This window comes from Rhinoraja longicauda, chromosome 22 (genome assembly GCF_053455715.1).
Source record: "Rhinoraja longicauda isolate Sanriku21f chromosome 22, sRhiLon1.1, whole genome shotgun sequence".
Taxonomy (NCBI): Eukaryota; Metazoa; Chordata; class Chondrichthyes; order Rajiformes; family Arhynchobatidae; genus Rhinoraja; species Rhinoraja longicauda.
Window position 1 is genome coordinate 30,866,276 of NC_135974.1, and position 16,083 is coordinate 30,882,358.

Below are 16,083 nucleotides of genomic sequence, written 5' to 3' on the forward strand. Positions count from 1 at the left end.
CTTCTGCGTTGGGGCGATCAAAGCTCCCGCGTCGGGGCGATCAAAGTTCCCGTGTCGGGGCGGTCGAAGCTGCTGCGGCTTGGAGTTCCCGAAGTCGATCTCTGACTAGAGACCGTGAGCTCCGTGATGTTAAGTCCGCAAGCACCCAGGTTGGAGCTCCGAGGTCGATCCCTGGCAAATGGATCGCTGGCTCCGCGATGTTAAAGTCCTGTTGGCTCCCCGCGGTGGAACAGTCAAAAGTCGGTCTCCAGCAAAGACCGCCAACTCCTCAATGTTAGGCCGCAGTGCGGATGGAGATACGATACGGAAAAGAAAAAATCACATCACTGTCAAGGTAAGAGATTAGAAAAAGTTTCCCCCAACCCCCACCCCCCCCCCCCCCCACATAAAAGAAGCTAAACAACACTAAAAACATACATTTAACAGATACTGCTAAAACACAAAGAAGGAAAGGACAGGCAGACTGTTGGCGAGGCAGCCATTGCTGACGCCACCCGGTGGAGTTCAATCAACATTGTAGTATTTTGTCCTTAGAAAATCAAAGGTAGGATAAGTAGGAAAGAGAAAAGGGAATATTGAGTGAACTGTTTTAAGTATTTCTAAAAACTGAAAAACACGTTAATGCTACTCCTGACTGACATGTCTTTGATTATAATTATTGTGATTATTCTACACTGTGAACCAAATTAAATTGAGTGGTTGAATGGCGATGATTGTTCTCTCAGCTGTCCAAAGTATATATTGAAATACCGCATGCTTTAAACTTCCACTGTACTGTCATCCCTCCAGGAAATAAGATGTGTCTAAAATGCAACGTAACCACCACGAGAAGATACTTGAGGCAAATTTTGTTTGAGAGAGATGAATCACAGAGTTCTGATGGACGTTCTTGAATGATTGGATAGTACAATGAATATCAAGAAAACTGTGGTTTATTTGAGCATAAATCGATATATTAAAACTCTCATTTGTTTGTTTGTTTGTTCCTGAACTACAGCCAAAATGGTACATGATAGCGCAACAATTTTAGGCCCACCTTACTCACCGTCATCCCTTTGGTGCTAATGGAAGAAGTTTCATTGAAATCGGTGTTATATAGGAGGAGAGGGTGTTGCACCAATGCAGGAGAGGTTTGGGCCCAATGGGTCCACTTTGTCTCGTATGTTTTTAAAAGTGTCAAAATGGTGAACTGTAATTTCTAGCTTATTTTTGTGTCTGTGTCACAGCGTCTGTGAATAATAAATACTATCATATGAAGTGTTTTGTACCAACTCTCGTGCCCTGAATTGTTCCAGTATGATAAATGACACTGAATTTTTCTTTATATAAAATAATAAATACAGTGAGATGAAAGGACATGAAGGATACCCTTTATCCTGGTATCTGTGCACTGTGGAAGGCTTGACTGTAATCATGTATAGTCTTTCCGCTGACTGGATAGCACGCAACAAAAAGCTTTTCACTGTACCTCAGTACACATGACAATAAACTAAACTAGTCCTTAAAGCATTTTTTTTTGTGGGGTAAGAAATGGATCTCTGGGTTTTATAAATATAATTTCAAAGTACAAAACTGAGCAACGGTCAATTGGTAAATTAATTCATTGGTGAGACAGCAGTTCGAGTTGATCTTGGGATTCTCAACTTTAGAAAGACTACAGGAGCCTGGGAGAGTGCAGAATGTTACTGAGTTTCTCTTGCCCACTATTACGACGTGGAGCTAAAGACACTGGGCTTTGAAGGCCCTGACAGGTTTTAACAAGGGGTAAAGCTTGGGTCAGAGCCATAGTATGGAGGAGTAGAGACCCCCGTGCTGATAACCCCCACGTGTTTCAGCTGCGACACTTCACCTGACTTGGCATGCCTGTCTTATTTTAATGCATGTAAGCACTTGCTTTAAAATGGATAAAGTGTATGAAGTATAAGGTATAATTGCAATCTGATAATTGCAGACATATAGTTTTGTTTCGATATTGGTTTGAGATACAGCACGGATACAGGCCCTTCGGCCCACCGAGTCCGCGCCGACCCGTTTTTATTTTCCTGTTCTTTTCTGGCTAATAATGATTTTTTTGGATTATTAGACTCCATTTCTCCAGACCAGAGTCTTTTAATTTCTCTCGTCATCCAGGCTTCCTTTCTCCTACCTGTGTCCCCTGCACGCTATTGTTTGACAATAGACAATAAGTACAGGAGTAGGCCATTCGGCCCTTCGAGCCAATGTGATCATGGCTGATCATTCTCAATCAAGTGCTGCTCAGAGCGCTGGTGATATAACACTTTTAAAAGCATCCCACTTTCCATATATCCCTTTGCCCTCAAACTAACCTGCACACCTGCGTGGGGTTTTCTCCGAGATCTTCGGTCCCCCCCCCCACACTCCAAAGACGTGCAGGTGTGCAGGTTAATTGGCTTGGTATCATTGTGAACGTCGTCCCCAGCGGGTGTAGGATAGTATTAGTGTGCGGGGATCGCTGGTCCCCGGTGGACCGAAAGGTCCGCGCTGTATCTCTAAAACTAAAACATCGAGGACATTTTTCCTGCATCTATCCCGTCCAATCCCTTATGAAGTTTGGGAGTACCTTATCTCAGCTTTCAATTCTGCAATTTGCCACGCTCCGAGTTGGACGTTGATCACAACCACATTTCCCCCCCACTGTTACCGCACGGCTGCCATCGTCATTTACAGTTTATTTTCTGTGAACATCTGGATTTGTGCAGCCCCTTGGCCGCCGCAACGTTATCCATCGTCCATGTCCCACAAACATGTCATAACCACTGAAAGTATCCATGCGACCATCAATCATCCCTTACTTTACTTTCTCACTGGAGTTTGGATGAACCTTGACCATTGTAAACGCCATCACTTTGATGCTTTCAGTATCAATTCCATTATCTGCAAATTTGGGTCGAGCTTGCAATGTAAAACAAAAAGTCACCTGCATTATTGTCGTTGAGTTGGAAGCAGTCCCCTCTGTTCATTGAACACGCGTTTTACTTTCTTTGTTAAACTAAACGTACTCCGTCGTTTCTGGTACACCGAAGAAATCACCAGACATTTCCCAAAAAGACATCATTCGACGGGGGAGTTAGATTTTCCTCCTTCGTAAAGAAAGCCGGTGGAGCAGTGACTCACCCACCGCGCGTCATTCAGCTGATAAAACCAGCCCGTGCAACTTCGACCCTCAACAACTGAGCGCGTCCACAGCGAGCAAGCATGATCCTCAAGGTAAGGTGGCATGCAAGATCAAACAGCTTCGCTTCACATCAACTCTATGGTGCACCAGTGCTAAGATCGTTGCTTCAATGATGCTGAAGGTTTTCCTTTGAAAGTTTTATTTTGAAGAAACATGAGTATATTTATTATTTGTAACTTATTATATGTATGAAACATGAGTATATTTATTATTTAAAACTTATTATATGTATGAAACATGAGTATATTTATTATTTGTAACTTATTATATGTATGAAACATGAGTATATTTATTATTTGTAACTTATTATATGTATGAAACATGAGTATATTTATTATTTGTAACTTATTATATGTATGAAACATGAGTATATTTATTAATTGTAACTTATTGTATGTTTGTGTGTGTAGTTCCATATGCGAAACTCATTGTGTGTATATAAATTTTAACTTGTGTGTGTATATATATATATATATATATATATATATATATATATATATATATATATATATATATATATACACAAGTTAAAATTTATATACACCGAATATATATATATGTATAAACAAGTTAAAATTTATATACACACAATTTATATACACCGAATATCTATCTATATATATATATATATATATATATATATATATATATATTCGTTATATAATAAGTTAAAATGAATAAATACACACATGCTCGTTTATAAATATATACATGTAAACATTAATAAATATGCTCATGTTCGCATAGAACTGCACTGCAAAGAACTTTAAACGACAAGGAACTGCAGGTGCTGGCTAACAGAAAAAAGTACAAAGTGCAGGATTAAATCGGCGAGTCAGGCAGCATCTGTGGAGAACATGCATTGGTGATGTTTCGGGTCGGGCCCCCTTTCAGACGGATTAGTATAGTTCATCATACTTGGCTTCTGTATTAAATTCCATCCACCATTCCTCTGCCCACCTGCCCAATCGATCCAGATCTTGCTGCAATCTTTCACAACCATCTTCACTCTCTGCAAAACAACTCACTTTTGTATTGTCAGCAAACTTGCTAATCTTGCCCTGTATGTTCTCATTCAAATCATTGATGTAGATGACAAACAGTAACGTGCCCAGCACCAAACCCCGAGGCACACCACTAGTCACTGGCCACCAGTCTGAGAAGCAATCTTCCACCATCACCCTCTGCTTCCTTCCACTGAGCCAATTTGCTATCCATTCAGCTAACTCTCCTTGGATCCCATGCGATCTAACCTTCCAGAGTAGCCTACCATGCGGAACCTTGTTGAACGCCTTACTGAAGTCCATGTACATCTACATGTCCATGTCCATGTCCATGTCCATGTCCATCTACAGCTCTGCCCTCATCAACCTTTTTGGCCACATCTTTAAAAATCCAATCAGATTTGTGAGACACGACCTCCATCGTACAAAACCATGCTGACCAACCCTAATCAGCCCTTGCCCATCCAAATGCCTGTATAACCTATCCCTCAAAATACTCTCCAGTAACTTACCAACTACAGATGTTAAGCTCATCAGCCTCCAGTTCCCAACATTTTCCCTGCAGCCGTTCTTGAAAAGAGGCACAACATTTGCCACCCTCCGGTCTTCCGGCACCTCTCCTGTATTTAAGGACGACTCGTAAATTTCAACCAGGGTTCCCGCAATTTCCACTCTAGTTTCCCGCAATGCCCTTGGATATATCTGATCAGGCCCTGGGGATTTGTCTACCTGTAAACACGACAGTACCTTCAGTACTTCTTCGATGGTAACCCTGACTGCTCTCAATACACTTCCAGTGACTGCTCCAATTTCCTCCGTCCTACTGTCTTTCTCCTCGGAGAAATACAGAGGAGAAATATTCATTTAGGACCTTGCCCATCTCCTGTGGTTCCACAAAGAGGTGACCACTTTGATTCCTGAGGGGCCCCACTCTTTCTCGAGTTACCCTTTCCCTCTGTATTTATAAAATCTTTTGGGATTGTCCTTAATGCTACCCACCAGAGCTATCTCCTGGCCCCTTTTTGCCCCTCCAATTTATTTTTTTAGTATAGTCCTTAGTTTCCGAAACTCCTCCAGGGATGCAGTTGATCCTGGCTGCCTATACCTGTCCCATGCATCCTCTTGTTTTTGACTAATGTCTCAATTTCCCTCATCAGCCAAGCTTCCTTACGTTTGCCTACTTTGCCATTCACTCTAACGGGGACGTACACCTCCTGAGCTTGCTTCATTACACTTAAAAACATCCCACTTGGCCGATGTTCCTTTCCCCTCAAATAACCTGCTCCAGTCAACTTGAATGAGACCTTCAAAGCTGGCCTTACCCCAGTTGAGCATTTTAACACATGCACCCTCTCCGAACCTATCCATAACTATCTTAAACCTAATCGAACTGTAGTCACTGGTCACAAAAGGCTCCCCCACAAACACTTCATTAACTTGCCCCTCCCAATTTCCCAATACTAGATCCAGCGTCGCCCTCTCAAGTGTGGGGGCCTCCACATACTGCTTAAGAAAACTCTCCTGTATACTTTTGAGGAATCGCACTCCCGTCACGCTATGATTTTCCCAGTCTTTACTGGGAAAGTTAAAATCCCCTACCACAATTACCTTATTGGTTGTTGTAAGTTGTTGTAAATTGTAAGGTTGTTGTAAGTTGTTTGCAGTGATTCCCTGCTGAGTTGTTGCAGCATTTTTGCAGTTATGACTAATTTGGACTTCTTACAAGGGAATTCCATTTTAAATGGATTTAGAAAATGCACTCCCCTGAACAATCTTTATATTTCTCATTGCCCTTTGTGTCCTTGTGTGTAAACCAGCATCTGCAGTTGTATCTACATCTTGGTCATCTGTAGTTCCTTCTTATTACAGTAATCTTTTGAGTTCAATGTTGGCAATTGCGTCCTGCACTGTAAAGTGTTACATCGCAACTCTATGTACTCAAGCATTCTGCTGATCCGAGCGGTCCATGCTGCTACTATAGTAGATGAAAGGGCACAAAGCGCTGTAGTAACTCAACCGGTCATGCAGCATCTCTGGAGAACATGGACAGGTGAAGTTTCAGGTCCAGGCCCCTTATTCAGACTCCAGCTCCATGTGTCCTTTTGTGTATTAAACCAGCGACTGCAGTTCCTTGTTTTTGCAGCAGTGAGTTGGGTGAAAGGTTTAGGGCTCAGCGTATTTGCTCCTGGAACACATTCCACCCGTGTGACAGAATGAGATAGGCGGCGGGTGGCATCTACAGGGCAGAGCTCAGATGTCAAAAGGGTCTCGACCCGTAATGTCACCCATTCCTTCTCTTCAGGGATGCTGCCTGACCCGCTGAGTTACTCCAGCATTTTGTGTCTATCTTTGGTGTAAAGCCAGCATCTGCAGTTGCTTCCTACACTAGATGTCTGATGATGCAGTTTTAAGTTTTACCATTTCTAAATTAAGGCAATCAAAATGAGTAAAGTTATTTCAGATATCATGCTGTGAATGGTAATGATGGACAGTTTCAGCAATTATTACGCTTTGGTTATTATTTCCTCTAAAGTGTCTCGTCGTATTTGCACTGATTGAAACCGTTTCAAGTTCAATTCCAAATGGATCAAATCGGTTTGTGAGACCCACTTACAATTGGACCGATCCAAGATCTGGTCTGATATTGGAATGTGGGAAGTGCCCGCCTACTACACATGTGCGAAGACCGTGCTCGAGATACGTGCAAACATCGTGCGCCCACTGCTTGCCCGAGCAACACCTTAGATACTGGAACAGCCATGAAAAATGCCATGACTGCACCCCCTGCAGAGACAACCAGCATGAAACCCGCCCATGCACCTTCATACGCGACAGGAGGTGTGAGTGCGACACTAACTATTTCTGGAATCGTCATTACTGCCAGAGACATGCCAAGTGCACCTATGGTCATGGTGTGGAGAGGCCAGGTACGTTTAATATTTCCAATATTAACTTTGAAGATGGGTCTCGGCCCGAAACGCCACCCATTCCTTCTCTTTTTTGCATTTCTTTAATTCATTGTTCTTTATCTCTCCACATCGCCGTCTATATCTCTCATTTACCTTATCCCTAACCAGTCTGAAGAAGGGTCTCAACCCGAAACGTCACCCATTCCTTCTCTCCAGAGATGCTGCCTGTCCCGCTGAGTTACTCCAGCTTTTTGTGTCTATCTTAATTTTTACTCTATTCACCCATCACCTTGAGCCCATGGTTTATCTTTCTGCAAAGCTTGTCCAAACTACAATATGTGTGGAAAGGAGCTGCAGATGCTGGCTTATACCGAAGATAGACGTAAAAACTTGCTGGAGTCATTCAGCGGGTCAGGCAGCATCTCTGGAGAAAAGGAATAGGTGACGTTTTGGGTCAAGACCTCTCTTCAGGGTGAGAGTCAGGGGAGAGGGGAAACTTGAGGTGTGAAAAGGTACGAGACTTGCTGCCTGACCCACTGAGTTACTCCATCATTTTGTGCCTAAACTACAATATGTGCAGCACATTAATTCCAGATGAGTGGGAAATTGGGAAGATTGTGTGCGGTTAATGTAGCTGATGAATTTATCCTGAACCAGAGAATGAAATAAATTGTTCGGCTGATAAAGTTAGTTCAAAGTAACCGTTTATGTATTCTCAGTAACAAAGCTGAATTTGGCTGCCATTTCAACCACTAATATAATGTTTCATTTAATGAAAGGACATTTTAAGTGGTTGGCATGTAGGAGATAATTCTCAAACAAGTGTCCCATTATTTTATTTGCTTTTATTCTACTTTGTTTGAAAATTAATGGGGTTTCAAAATTCATCATAGACGGCAAATCGATTATTTCTGGGCAAAAATGTTAAACTCCACAATTCCATGTATATTGCATTCAATAGCATCTGCATTTCCATAGTTCATCCCGAACAGTTCCATAACAGAGCACTCTCTGATTTACCGACTGTTTCAAGGGACACACTTGCTGGAAGACCATCAACTTGGTGAAGGACAGTCTTTGGTCTGCCCAAAACGTGTTGGTCTCCCAGCAGAGTGAGATGTCTGTCGGGAAATATTGCCGACAGGCCCGATCCAGACTGCAGGAGTTCGTGCTGCGGGAGGCGCTGAAGCTCGGTGCAGCAACACCAAGACTCTCTGGGGGAGGACCACAGTCTCGGGTCCTTCAGCTGCTGGACATTGAGGGATAGAGTCCGGTGGTGGCGCCCCTCCAACAAGGGCAGGGATAAGACATCAGGGGGCCACAGGAGTGGTATCGGTGTTTTGCTTTAGATTGGATGTAAACACTGCTGAGTATAATGCTATTGAATGTACAGAGAATGTATGAATAGTTTATGCACCGTTTTCTTTTGTATATCTTTTTTACTCTTTTTAAGAAAAAAAATCCTACGTAGTATTTTCCATGAATTTTAACTGAACCTATGGACTTTGGGTTTTCTAGGATCCCGTGCTCGCAATTCAACGTGTGCAGAATGTCCCAGTGGCTTTTTCTCTCCAACAGTCTCTAGTACGGATCCATGTACTGCACACACAATCTGCCAGGATGGTTTAGTGGTCAATGTTCCAGGTAACATTTACCACGACACTCTGTGTACCTCCTGCAATAAATATGTTGGAACTTCTGTCAGTAACACAGGTACGTAAAGTAATTTTCTTTTGTTGGTTAACTAAAATACCATCCTAAAATGTTAAAATTTATTTAATGAAATATATTTCCAGAATAAATCATTGGGAAGTTAGGACAAAGGAGGACCCGGCGTGGGGGGGGGGGACATCCGTGAGAGGGTGGGGGGGGGGAGAAAGGTACGACCTGGTGTGGGATACTTTGTAACTTTGTTGTCGCCCTTTATGTGGTGACTCTTTGCATACCTTGAAACAAAGAATTTCACTGTGACTTGCCACATGTGACAACAAAGCATTCATTCATTCATTCATACCAATATCATTGGAGAGCTGTGTGCAGTTTAGTTTAGCTTAGTTTAATGTTGTTTAATTCAGATTAGTTTATTATTCTCAAGTGTGAGATAGTCGCCTAGACTTATCTTTGAAATGATTCAAAGAACACAAGACTCAGCTAACAAAACCTTTTTACTTTTGCACCAAGGTGGGAGAAGACACGGAGACCTGAGTGTACTGTTGTTCACTCAAGCACCTGCTCCCGTCCTCTCAAAGAATACTCCAAATACAGGCAATATTTATACAGCCCAAAGCAGTACAAAAGCACATCCAGTAATTTTCCACAGTTCAGTAATTTTCCATAGTTAAATGACATCAGCCTGTCCTAACAATAACATAGTAGAGTTCCCATAGTATAGTTCCTTTCATTGTGTTAGGGAGTCAAACGGGAGTAAAGAGGTAAAGAGGAGTTGCATAGCTAAGATGATTAGAGAGGCACCGTTGTGCGATAAGGGGAACACCATAGCATCTAGTTCAGAACATTGGAATGTCCTGTCCTCAATAAACCATGAGAAACAACTTCTAAACTCTGAGAAACAACTTCTTATCTGCAGGTGTTTGGTACCGTGAAGGCCAACTTCCCACGGGAGCATATTCAGCTTAAAATGTCTGCCATAGTTAGCACAAAATGGTTTCCACAGTTTTAACCCTTACATGTGTTCACATGAGTTGCTGCCTTACAGCGCCAGAGACACGTGTTCCATCCTGATCACGGAGGCAGTACGTTCTCCCTGTGATCACGTGGGATTGCTCCAAGCGCTCTAGTTTCCTCCCACTTTCCAAAGTGGGAGGAAACCAGTTTGTAGGTTAATTGGCTTCTGTAAATTGAATGAATGGGATGAGTCCCAGGCATGAGTGGGTTAACATTCGATGAGCGTTTGACGGCACAGGGCCTGTACTTGCTGGAGTTTTGAAGAATGAGGGGGGACCTCATTGAAACGTACAGAATAGTGAAAAGCTTGGATCGAGTGGATGTGGAGAGGATGTTTCCACTGGTGAGCGAGTCCAGGACTAGCGCTCATAGCCTCTGAAATAAAGGACATTCTTTTACGAAGGAGATGAAGAGGAATTTCTTTAGTCAGCGGGTGGTGAATCTGTGGTATTATTTGCCACAGAAGGCTGTGGATGTCAAGTCAATTGATATTTCTGAGGCAGAGATAGGTAGATTCTTGATCAGTACGGGTGTCAGAGGTTATGGGGAGAGAGCAGGATAATGGGGCCAGGTGGGACGAGACAGATCAGACATGATTGAATGGCAAGTCGACTTGATGGGCCGATTGGTCTAATTCTGCTCCTATCACTTATGACCTGATGATAATGGCTGTGCTGAACATGATGCCAAGTTACACTAACTTCATACACTCAACACGGGAATTATTGCAACTAATCTATGTAGTACATTATTAGATTATATTACCTCTCTAATGTGTCTGGAGTTTATGGTTCAATTAAGATTTTATTAAGTTTTCTTTTTTGGGGGATTAATGGAAAAGCAAAGCATGACATTTAATGTGACTGGAAATAGATCAACGGCTATAAACCAACACAACTAACTTGAGTTCTTTCTCTCTTTCAACAGCGTGTGATGACGCACTTATTCAGTTTGTGGCCTATCAGAAGATCGCAAAACAAAAACTCGAAATGTTTCTTCGTTCTCTTAATACTGAAAACGTTGAGAGATTACTTGGGGAAATGTTAGATTTGAACACGAATATGATGTATACCATGTTATATCCTCTTCTGATAAAATGGAGAGAAACTGTCAACGGGCAGCCTGTTCCACAGTTGATGATCTCAGTACTTGAAAGAGCAGACTTGAATGATGTCATAGCAAAGGTTCAAAGTCGTTTTTGGTGAGGTGTCAGTCAAAGTCATGTTTAGTCATTCGCCCTGAATGGTTCCCAAAAGCATTGTGTTTAAGGACAAGGTATTGGTAAATTGTACGTCGAAAGAGGGTTTTTATTTTATTCCAGGTTCCAGTTTGTTTATTGCCCATTGTTGGATGCAAGGGAGAGAAAGGCAAAACAAACTTGGTTTCCTACTTTTGCTGTCAATCCTGCAAGTCTGTGTAGTGGCTTAAACCGGTGGCGGGGTTTGTAGAGTAGCAAGAGAGTCAAGAATCAAGAGACAAATACTGCTATTTCAGCCTGTCTTCTGCTGAAACCTCTCATACAGTCAGAGAGCTCCAATCATAGATTCATGGTCGTGGATAGAGTGTCATAGTCAAACAGCACTGCAGCATGGCCTTAGCCCTAACTTGCCCATGCTGACTAAGATGCCCCATTTAAGCTGCATTTGGCCCATATCTATCTAAACCAGTTCTATCTGTCCAAATGTCTTTTAAATGCGTTTATTTTATCTGCCTCAATTACCTTCTTTAGCAGCTTGTTCCGTACACACACCACCCTCTGAGTGGAAAGGTTGCCCCTAAGGTTCCTATTGAATCTTTCCCCTCTCAACTTAAACCTTTGTTCTCTGGTTCTTGATTCTCTTACCCTGGGTAAAAGACTGTGCATTCTCCCTATCTATTACCCTTCTGCCATGGGTTCACTAGTGTCTGAAAACAGTTATGATGTTATACAGGCTCAGAATGACATTGAAACATTTCCACAGAGAGCAAACAGCAACTAACCAGTTTGTATTCAATTAAAATTCGGCTAAAAGTGAAATTATCACACGTGGGAGAAATGATTAAGTTGAAAAAAGGAATGTCATACAAAGAACATTTAAAGCTATATTAATGTGGATAAAGACTTTTAATATTTTATGGATATAAAATAAAATTTGAGAACATTCAGGGGTTGTTATGGTTTTGCATACTACAATATTAGACTACCATCATTCACTGAGATTAATATCCACATGATTTGTACAGAACAATAGTAAAGAAAAAATTAGATATGTGTTTAAACTTGCCAATTCGAATAAAACTTAATCTGTTTGCATAACACTGTAAAGCACAACACTGGCAAAAAGTATTCTATTTCTATATTTAACTTTGGACATACAGATTTCAAAAGATGGAACAGTTTTACAATATAACTAGACGAAGTGGACCCATTGGGCCCAAACCTCTCCTGCATTGGTGCAGCACCCTCTCTCCCCCTCTCCCTCCTCCCTCCTCCTCCCTCCTCCTCCCTTCTCCTCCCCTCCCCCTCACTCCATTCCCCTCAACTCCCCTTATCTTCCCTCCCCCTCCCTCCCTAGGAGATAGATTTAAACATTAAAATGTGAATAACTTTAATAATATAACACCGATTTCAATGAAACTTCTTCAATTAGCACCAAAGGGACGACGGTGAGTGAGGTGGGCCTAAAATTGTCGCGCTATTGCTTACCGTTCTGGCTGTAGTTCAGGAACAAACAAACAAACAAACGAGAGTTTTAGTATATAGATAACAATGAATGATGACGCATTCTCCATTCTTGGTGGCAGCTGAAGTATTTGAGATGAAGGACAAAAGACATTTGCAAAATGAGGAACAGTTTTACCTTCTGATTTGCTGTGATTGGAGAGGTTTATGGAAGAAGATTCCACAGAAATGTTCAAAAATAGAATTCCATAAATTTTCAGAAAGAAATTACGACTATGAGAATAGGACCATCAAATAATTAAATGAAAAAAAAGCACCGTGCTGGAGTAACTCAACAGGTCAGATAGCGTCTCTGCAAGACATGGATAGGTGCGCTTTCAGGTCAAGACACCTCTTGTATCACAGTAGCAGAGCTGTTGCTTCACAGCGCTAGCGACCCAGGTTCGATCCTGACCTCGGGTGCTGTCTGTGTGCAGAGTTTGTACGTTTTCCCTGTGACCACGTGGGTTTTCACCAGGTGCTTCAATTTCCTCCCGCATTTCAAAACTTGCAGGTTGATTGTTTTTTGTAAATTTCCTCGAGTGTGTGGGATGCAGAAGTGGGGTAACATAGAACTTGTAGTCGTGTGATTGATGATTGGCATGGACTCGATGGGACGAAGGTTTGCACACTCTAAAATCCCAATCCCAAACATCCCCTATCCATGTTCTCCAGAGATTCTGCCTGACTCCCTGAGTTACTCCAGCACTTCGTGTTGAGTTTTTTTGTGAACCAGCACTGCAGTTCCTTGTTTCGAAACAATTAACAAAAAGAAGCTGGGCTGTAAAAACACTTGGGTTCATCGGTGTTATCATAAGTTGCCTCCACCAAAGACCCAGGAGCCCATTTAATGGTGAAAAGCCTCTGTCCATTCTATATTGTTGTAGCATTCTATGAAGAATCACATATACTTTATATTATCTGTATAAAAAATGAGATGTGAGATAAATTATGACTTAAACAATGAAATAATGGATGCAAAATTGTGAAACCTGCTGCTAAGTTATCTATATTTATATTTCTAGATATGTTATAATGGTGCATTTCAAGAATTCCCAAAGGATATCTATTTTTCTATTCACTATAGTTGTAACTGCTAAATCATTCACTTTTACATGTCTATTTGGAAGAAGTTTGAGTGAGGTATTGTCAGTGATTAACATTGACTCAGACTAGATCAAGGTTGCTAAGCCAGCATATCATCCAGTGCCCCAACTGTGTGAAGGAACTCTCGACACTAGCTATGATTCTGTGAAATGCATTGTAGATAAAGAGACCCATGGCCGGTGTTTCTCTGCTCACTGGAGAGGGTTTTGGTAAGACAGCTCTCTTCAGAATTTTCAAGGCAAAAGATGAACGAGGGCCAGGGTCAGATCTTTTGAAGATGCTGACTGATTTAGAGTTTTCTCCATCAAAACAAAGTTTCTGTCAAAATTACTAACACAGTCTCAAATTGAATCCAGCAAATCTTGGAATTATAGGAACTTCCTTGCACACAGATGGTATCAGCAAGAAATATTTATTGTTGCAAGTAACATCGGTAGTGGGGAAAATGCTAGAGTCAGTTATTAAAGATGTGATAGCATCACATTTGGAAAGTGGTGAAATCATCGGACAAAGTCAGCATGGATTTATGAAAGGCAAATCATGCCTGACGAATCTTATAGAATTTTTCGAGGATGTAACTAGTAGAGTGGATAAGGGAGAACCAGTCCATGTGTTATATCTGGACTTTCAGAAGGCCTTCAACAAGGTCCCACATAGGAGATTGGGGTACAAACTTAAAGTACACGGTATTGGGGGTTCAGTGTTGAGGTGGATAGAGAATTGGTTGGTGGACAGGAAGCAAAGAGTAGGAATAAACGGGTCCTTTTCGGAATGGCAAGCAGTGAGTAGTGGGGTACCGCAAGGCTCAGTGCTGGGACCTGTTATTTACAATATATATTAATGATTTGGACGAGGGAATTGAATGCAACATCTCTAAGTTTGCGGATGACACAAAGCTGGGTGGCAGTGTTAGCTGTGAGGAGGATGCTAGGAGGCTGCAGAGTGACTTGGATAGATTAGGAGAGTGGGCAAATGCATGGCAGATGCAATATAATGTGGATAAATGTGGTTATCCACTTTGGTGGCAAGAACAGGAAAGCAGAGTATTACCTGAATGGTGGCCAATTAGGAAAAGGGGAGATGCAACGTGACCTGGGTGTCATGGTGCACCAGTCATTGAAAGTAGGCATGCAGGTGCAGCAGACAGTGAAGAAAGCGAATGGTATGTTAGCATTCATAGCAAGAGGATTTGAGTATAGGAGCAGGGAGGTTCTGCTGCAGTTGTACAGGGCCTTGGTGAGACCGCACCTGGAGTATTGTGTACAGTTTTGGTCTCCTAATCTGAGGAAATACATTCTAGCCTTAGAGGGAGTACAGAGAAGGTTCACCAGATTGATCCCTGGAATGGCAGGACTTTCATATGAAGAAAGACTGGATAGACTAGGCTTATACTCGCTGGAATTTAGAAGACTGAGGGGGGATCTTATTGAAACATATAAAATTCTTAAGGGGTTGGAGAGGCTAGATGCGGGAAGATTGTTCCCGATGTTGGGGAAGTCCAGAACCAGGGGTCACAGCTTAAGGATAAGGGGGAAGTCTTTTAGGACCGAGATGAGAAAACATTTCTTCACACAGAGAGTGGTGAGTCTGTGGAATTCTCTGCCACAGAAGGTAGTTGAGGCCAGTTCATTGGCTATATTTAAGAGGGAGTTAGATGTGGCCCTTGTGGCTAAAGGGATCAGGGGGTACAGAGAGAAGGCAGGTACAGGTTACTGAACTGGATGATCAGCCATGATCATATTGAATGGCGGTGCAGGCTCGAAGGGCCGAATGGCCTACTCCTGCACCTATTTTCTATGTTTCTCTGATTGTACTATCATAAAGATGTTTCGGGGCAACTTGAGTGCAACCTGGACTGGACTGATAGCCTATTCATCACCAGGAACAAGCTTCTTCCAGTGATGGCTTTGAACGAGTGATACTCCATGACAAATTAATGGAAGAAGACGTTGTTACAACTAAGTGTTAATGAAGTCTGAGGTTACAAAGGAACTATCAACAGTCGCTAATTTCAAATAAGTTTTGGGAACATTCCATGCTGTTATTTCTTGTGGATTATGTTTCAATCGAACCAATGTTTTAAGGATGTTTTAATTTAATTTCAATAAACCTTTAAAGCAATTCCAAATTATGCTACTTTCTGTGTCTAGACTTGTTTTCTTCAACTGAAGCGGGTTCAGATTAAATTCAAACTAGCTGAGAAATCCAGCGATTTGTATACTTCAGTTTAGTTCATTGTCACGTACCGAGGTACAGTGAAAAACTTTTGTTGCGTGCTATCCAGTCAGCAGAAAGATTGTACATGATTACAATCAATCCATTTACAGTGTATACTGTAGATACATGATAACGGAATAAGATTTAGTGCAAGGTAATGCCAACAAAGTCCGATCAAGGATAGTCCGAGGGTCATCAACGAGGTGGATAGTAGTTCAGCGCTGCTTTCTGGTTGTGGTAGGATGGTTCAGTTGCCTAATAACA

General features: G+C 41.9%; 1 protein-coding gene across 1 annotated transcript; it reads left to right on the forward strand.

The window, feature by feature from the left end:
• Window positions 1-3,216: 3,216 nt before the first annotated feature.
• Window positions 3,217-10,999, forward strand: LOC144604603 (tumor necrosis factor receptor superfamily member 6B-like). Its single transcript, XM_078419222.1, has 4 exons — window positions 3,217-3,228; window positions 6,734-7,127; window positions 8,628-8,822; window positions 10,722-10,999. Exons 1-4 carry the CDS (start codon window positions 3,217-3,219, stop codon window positions 10,997-10,999), a joined length of 879 nt encoding a protein of 292 aa, XP_078275348.1.
• Window positions 11,000-16,083: the final 5,084 nt, after the last annotated feature.

Excerpts from the sequence above, each read along its gene's own strand:
- LOC144604603 (XM_078419222.1), top strand. Across the intron at positions 7,128-8,627 it reads TCATGGTGTGGAGAGGCCAG|GATCCCGTGCTCGCAATTCA; the intron begins GTACGTTTAATA and ends TGGGTTTTCTAG. Across the intron at positions 8,823-10,721 it reads AACTTCTGTCAGTAACACAG|CGTGTGATGACGCACTTATT; the intron begins GTACGTAAAGTA and ends CTCTTTCAACAG.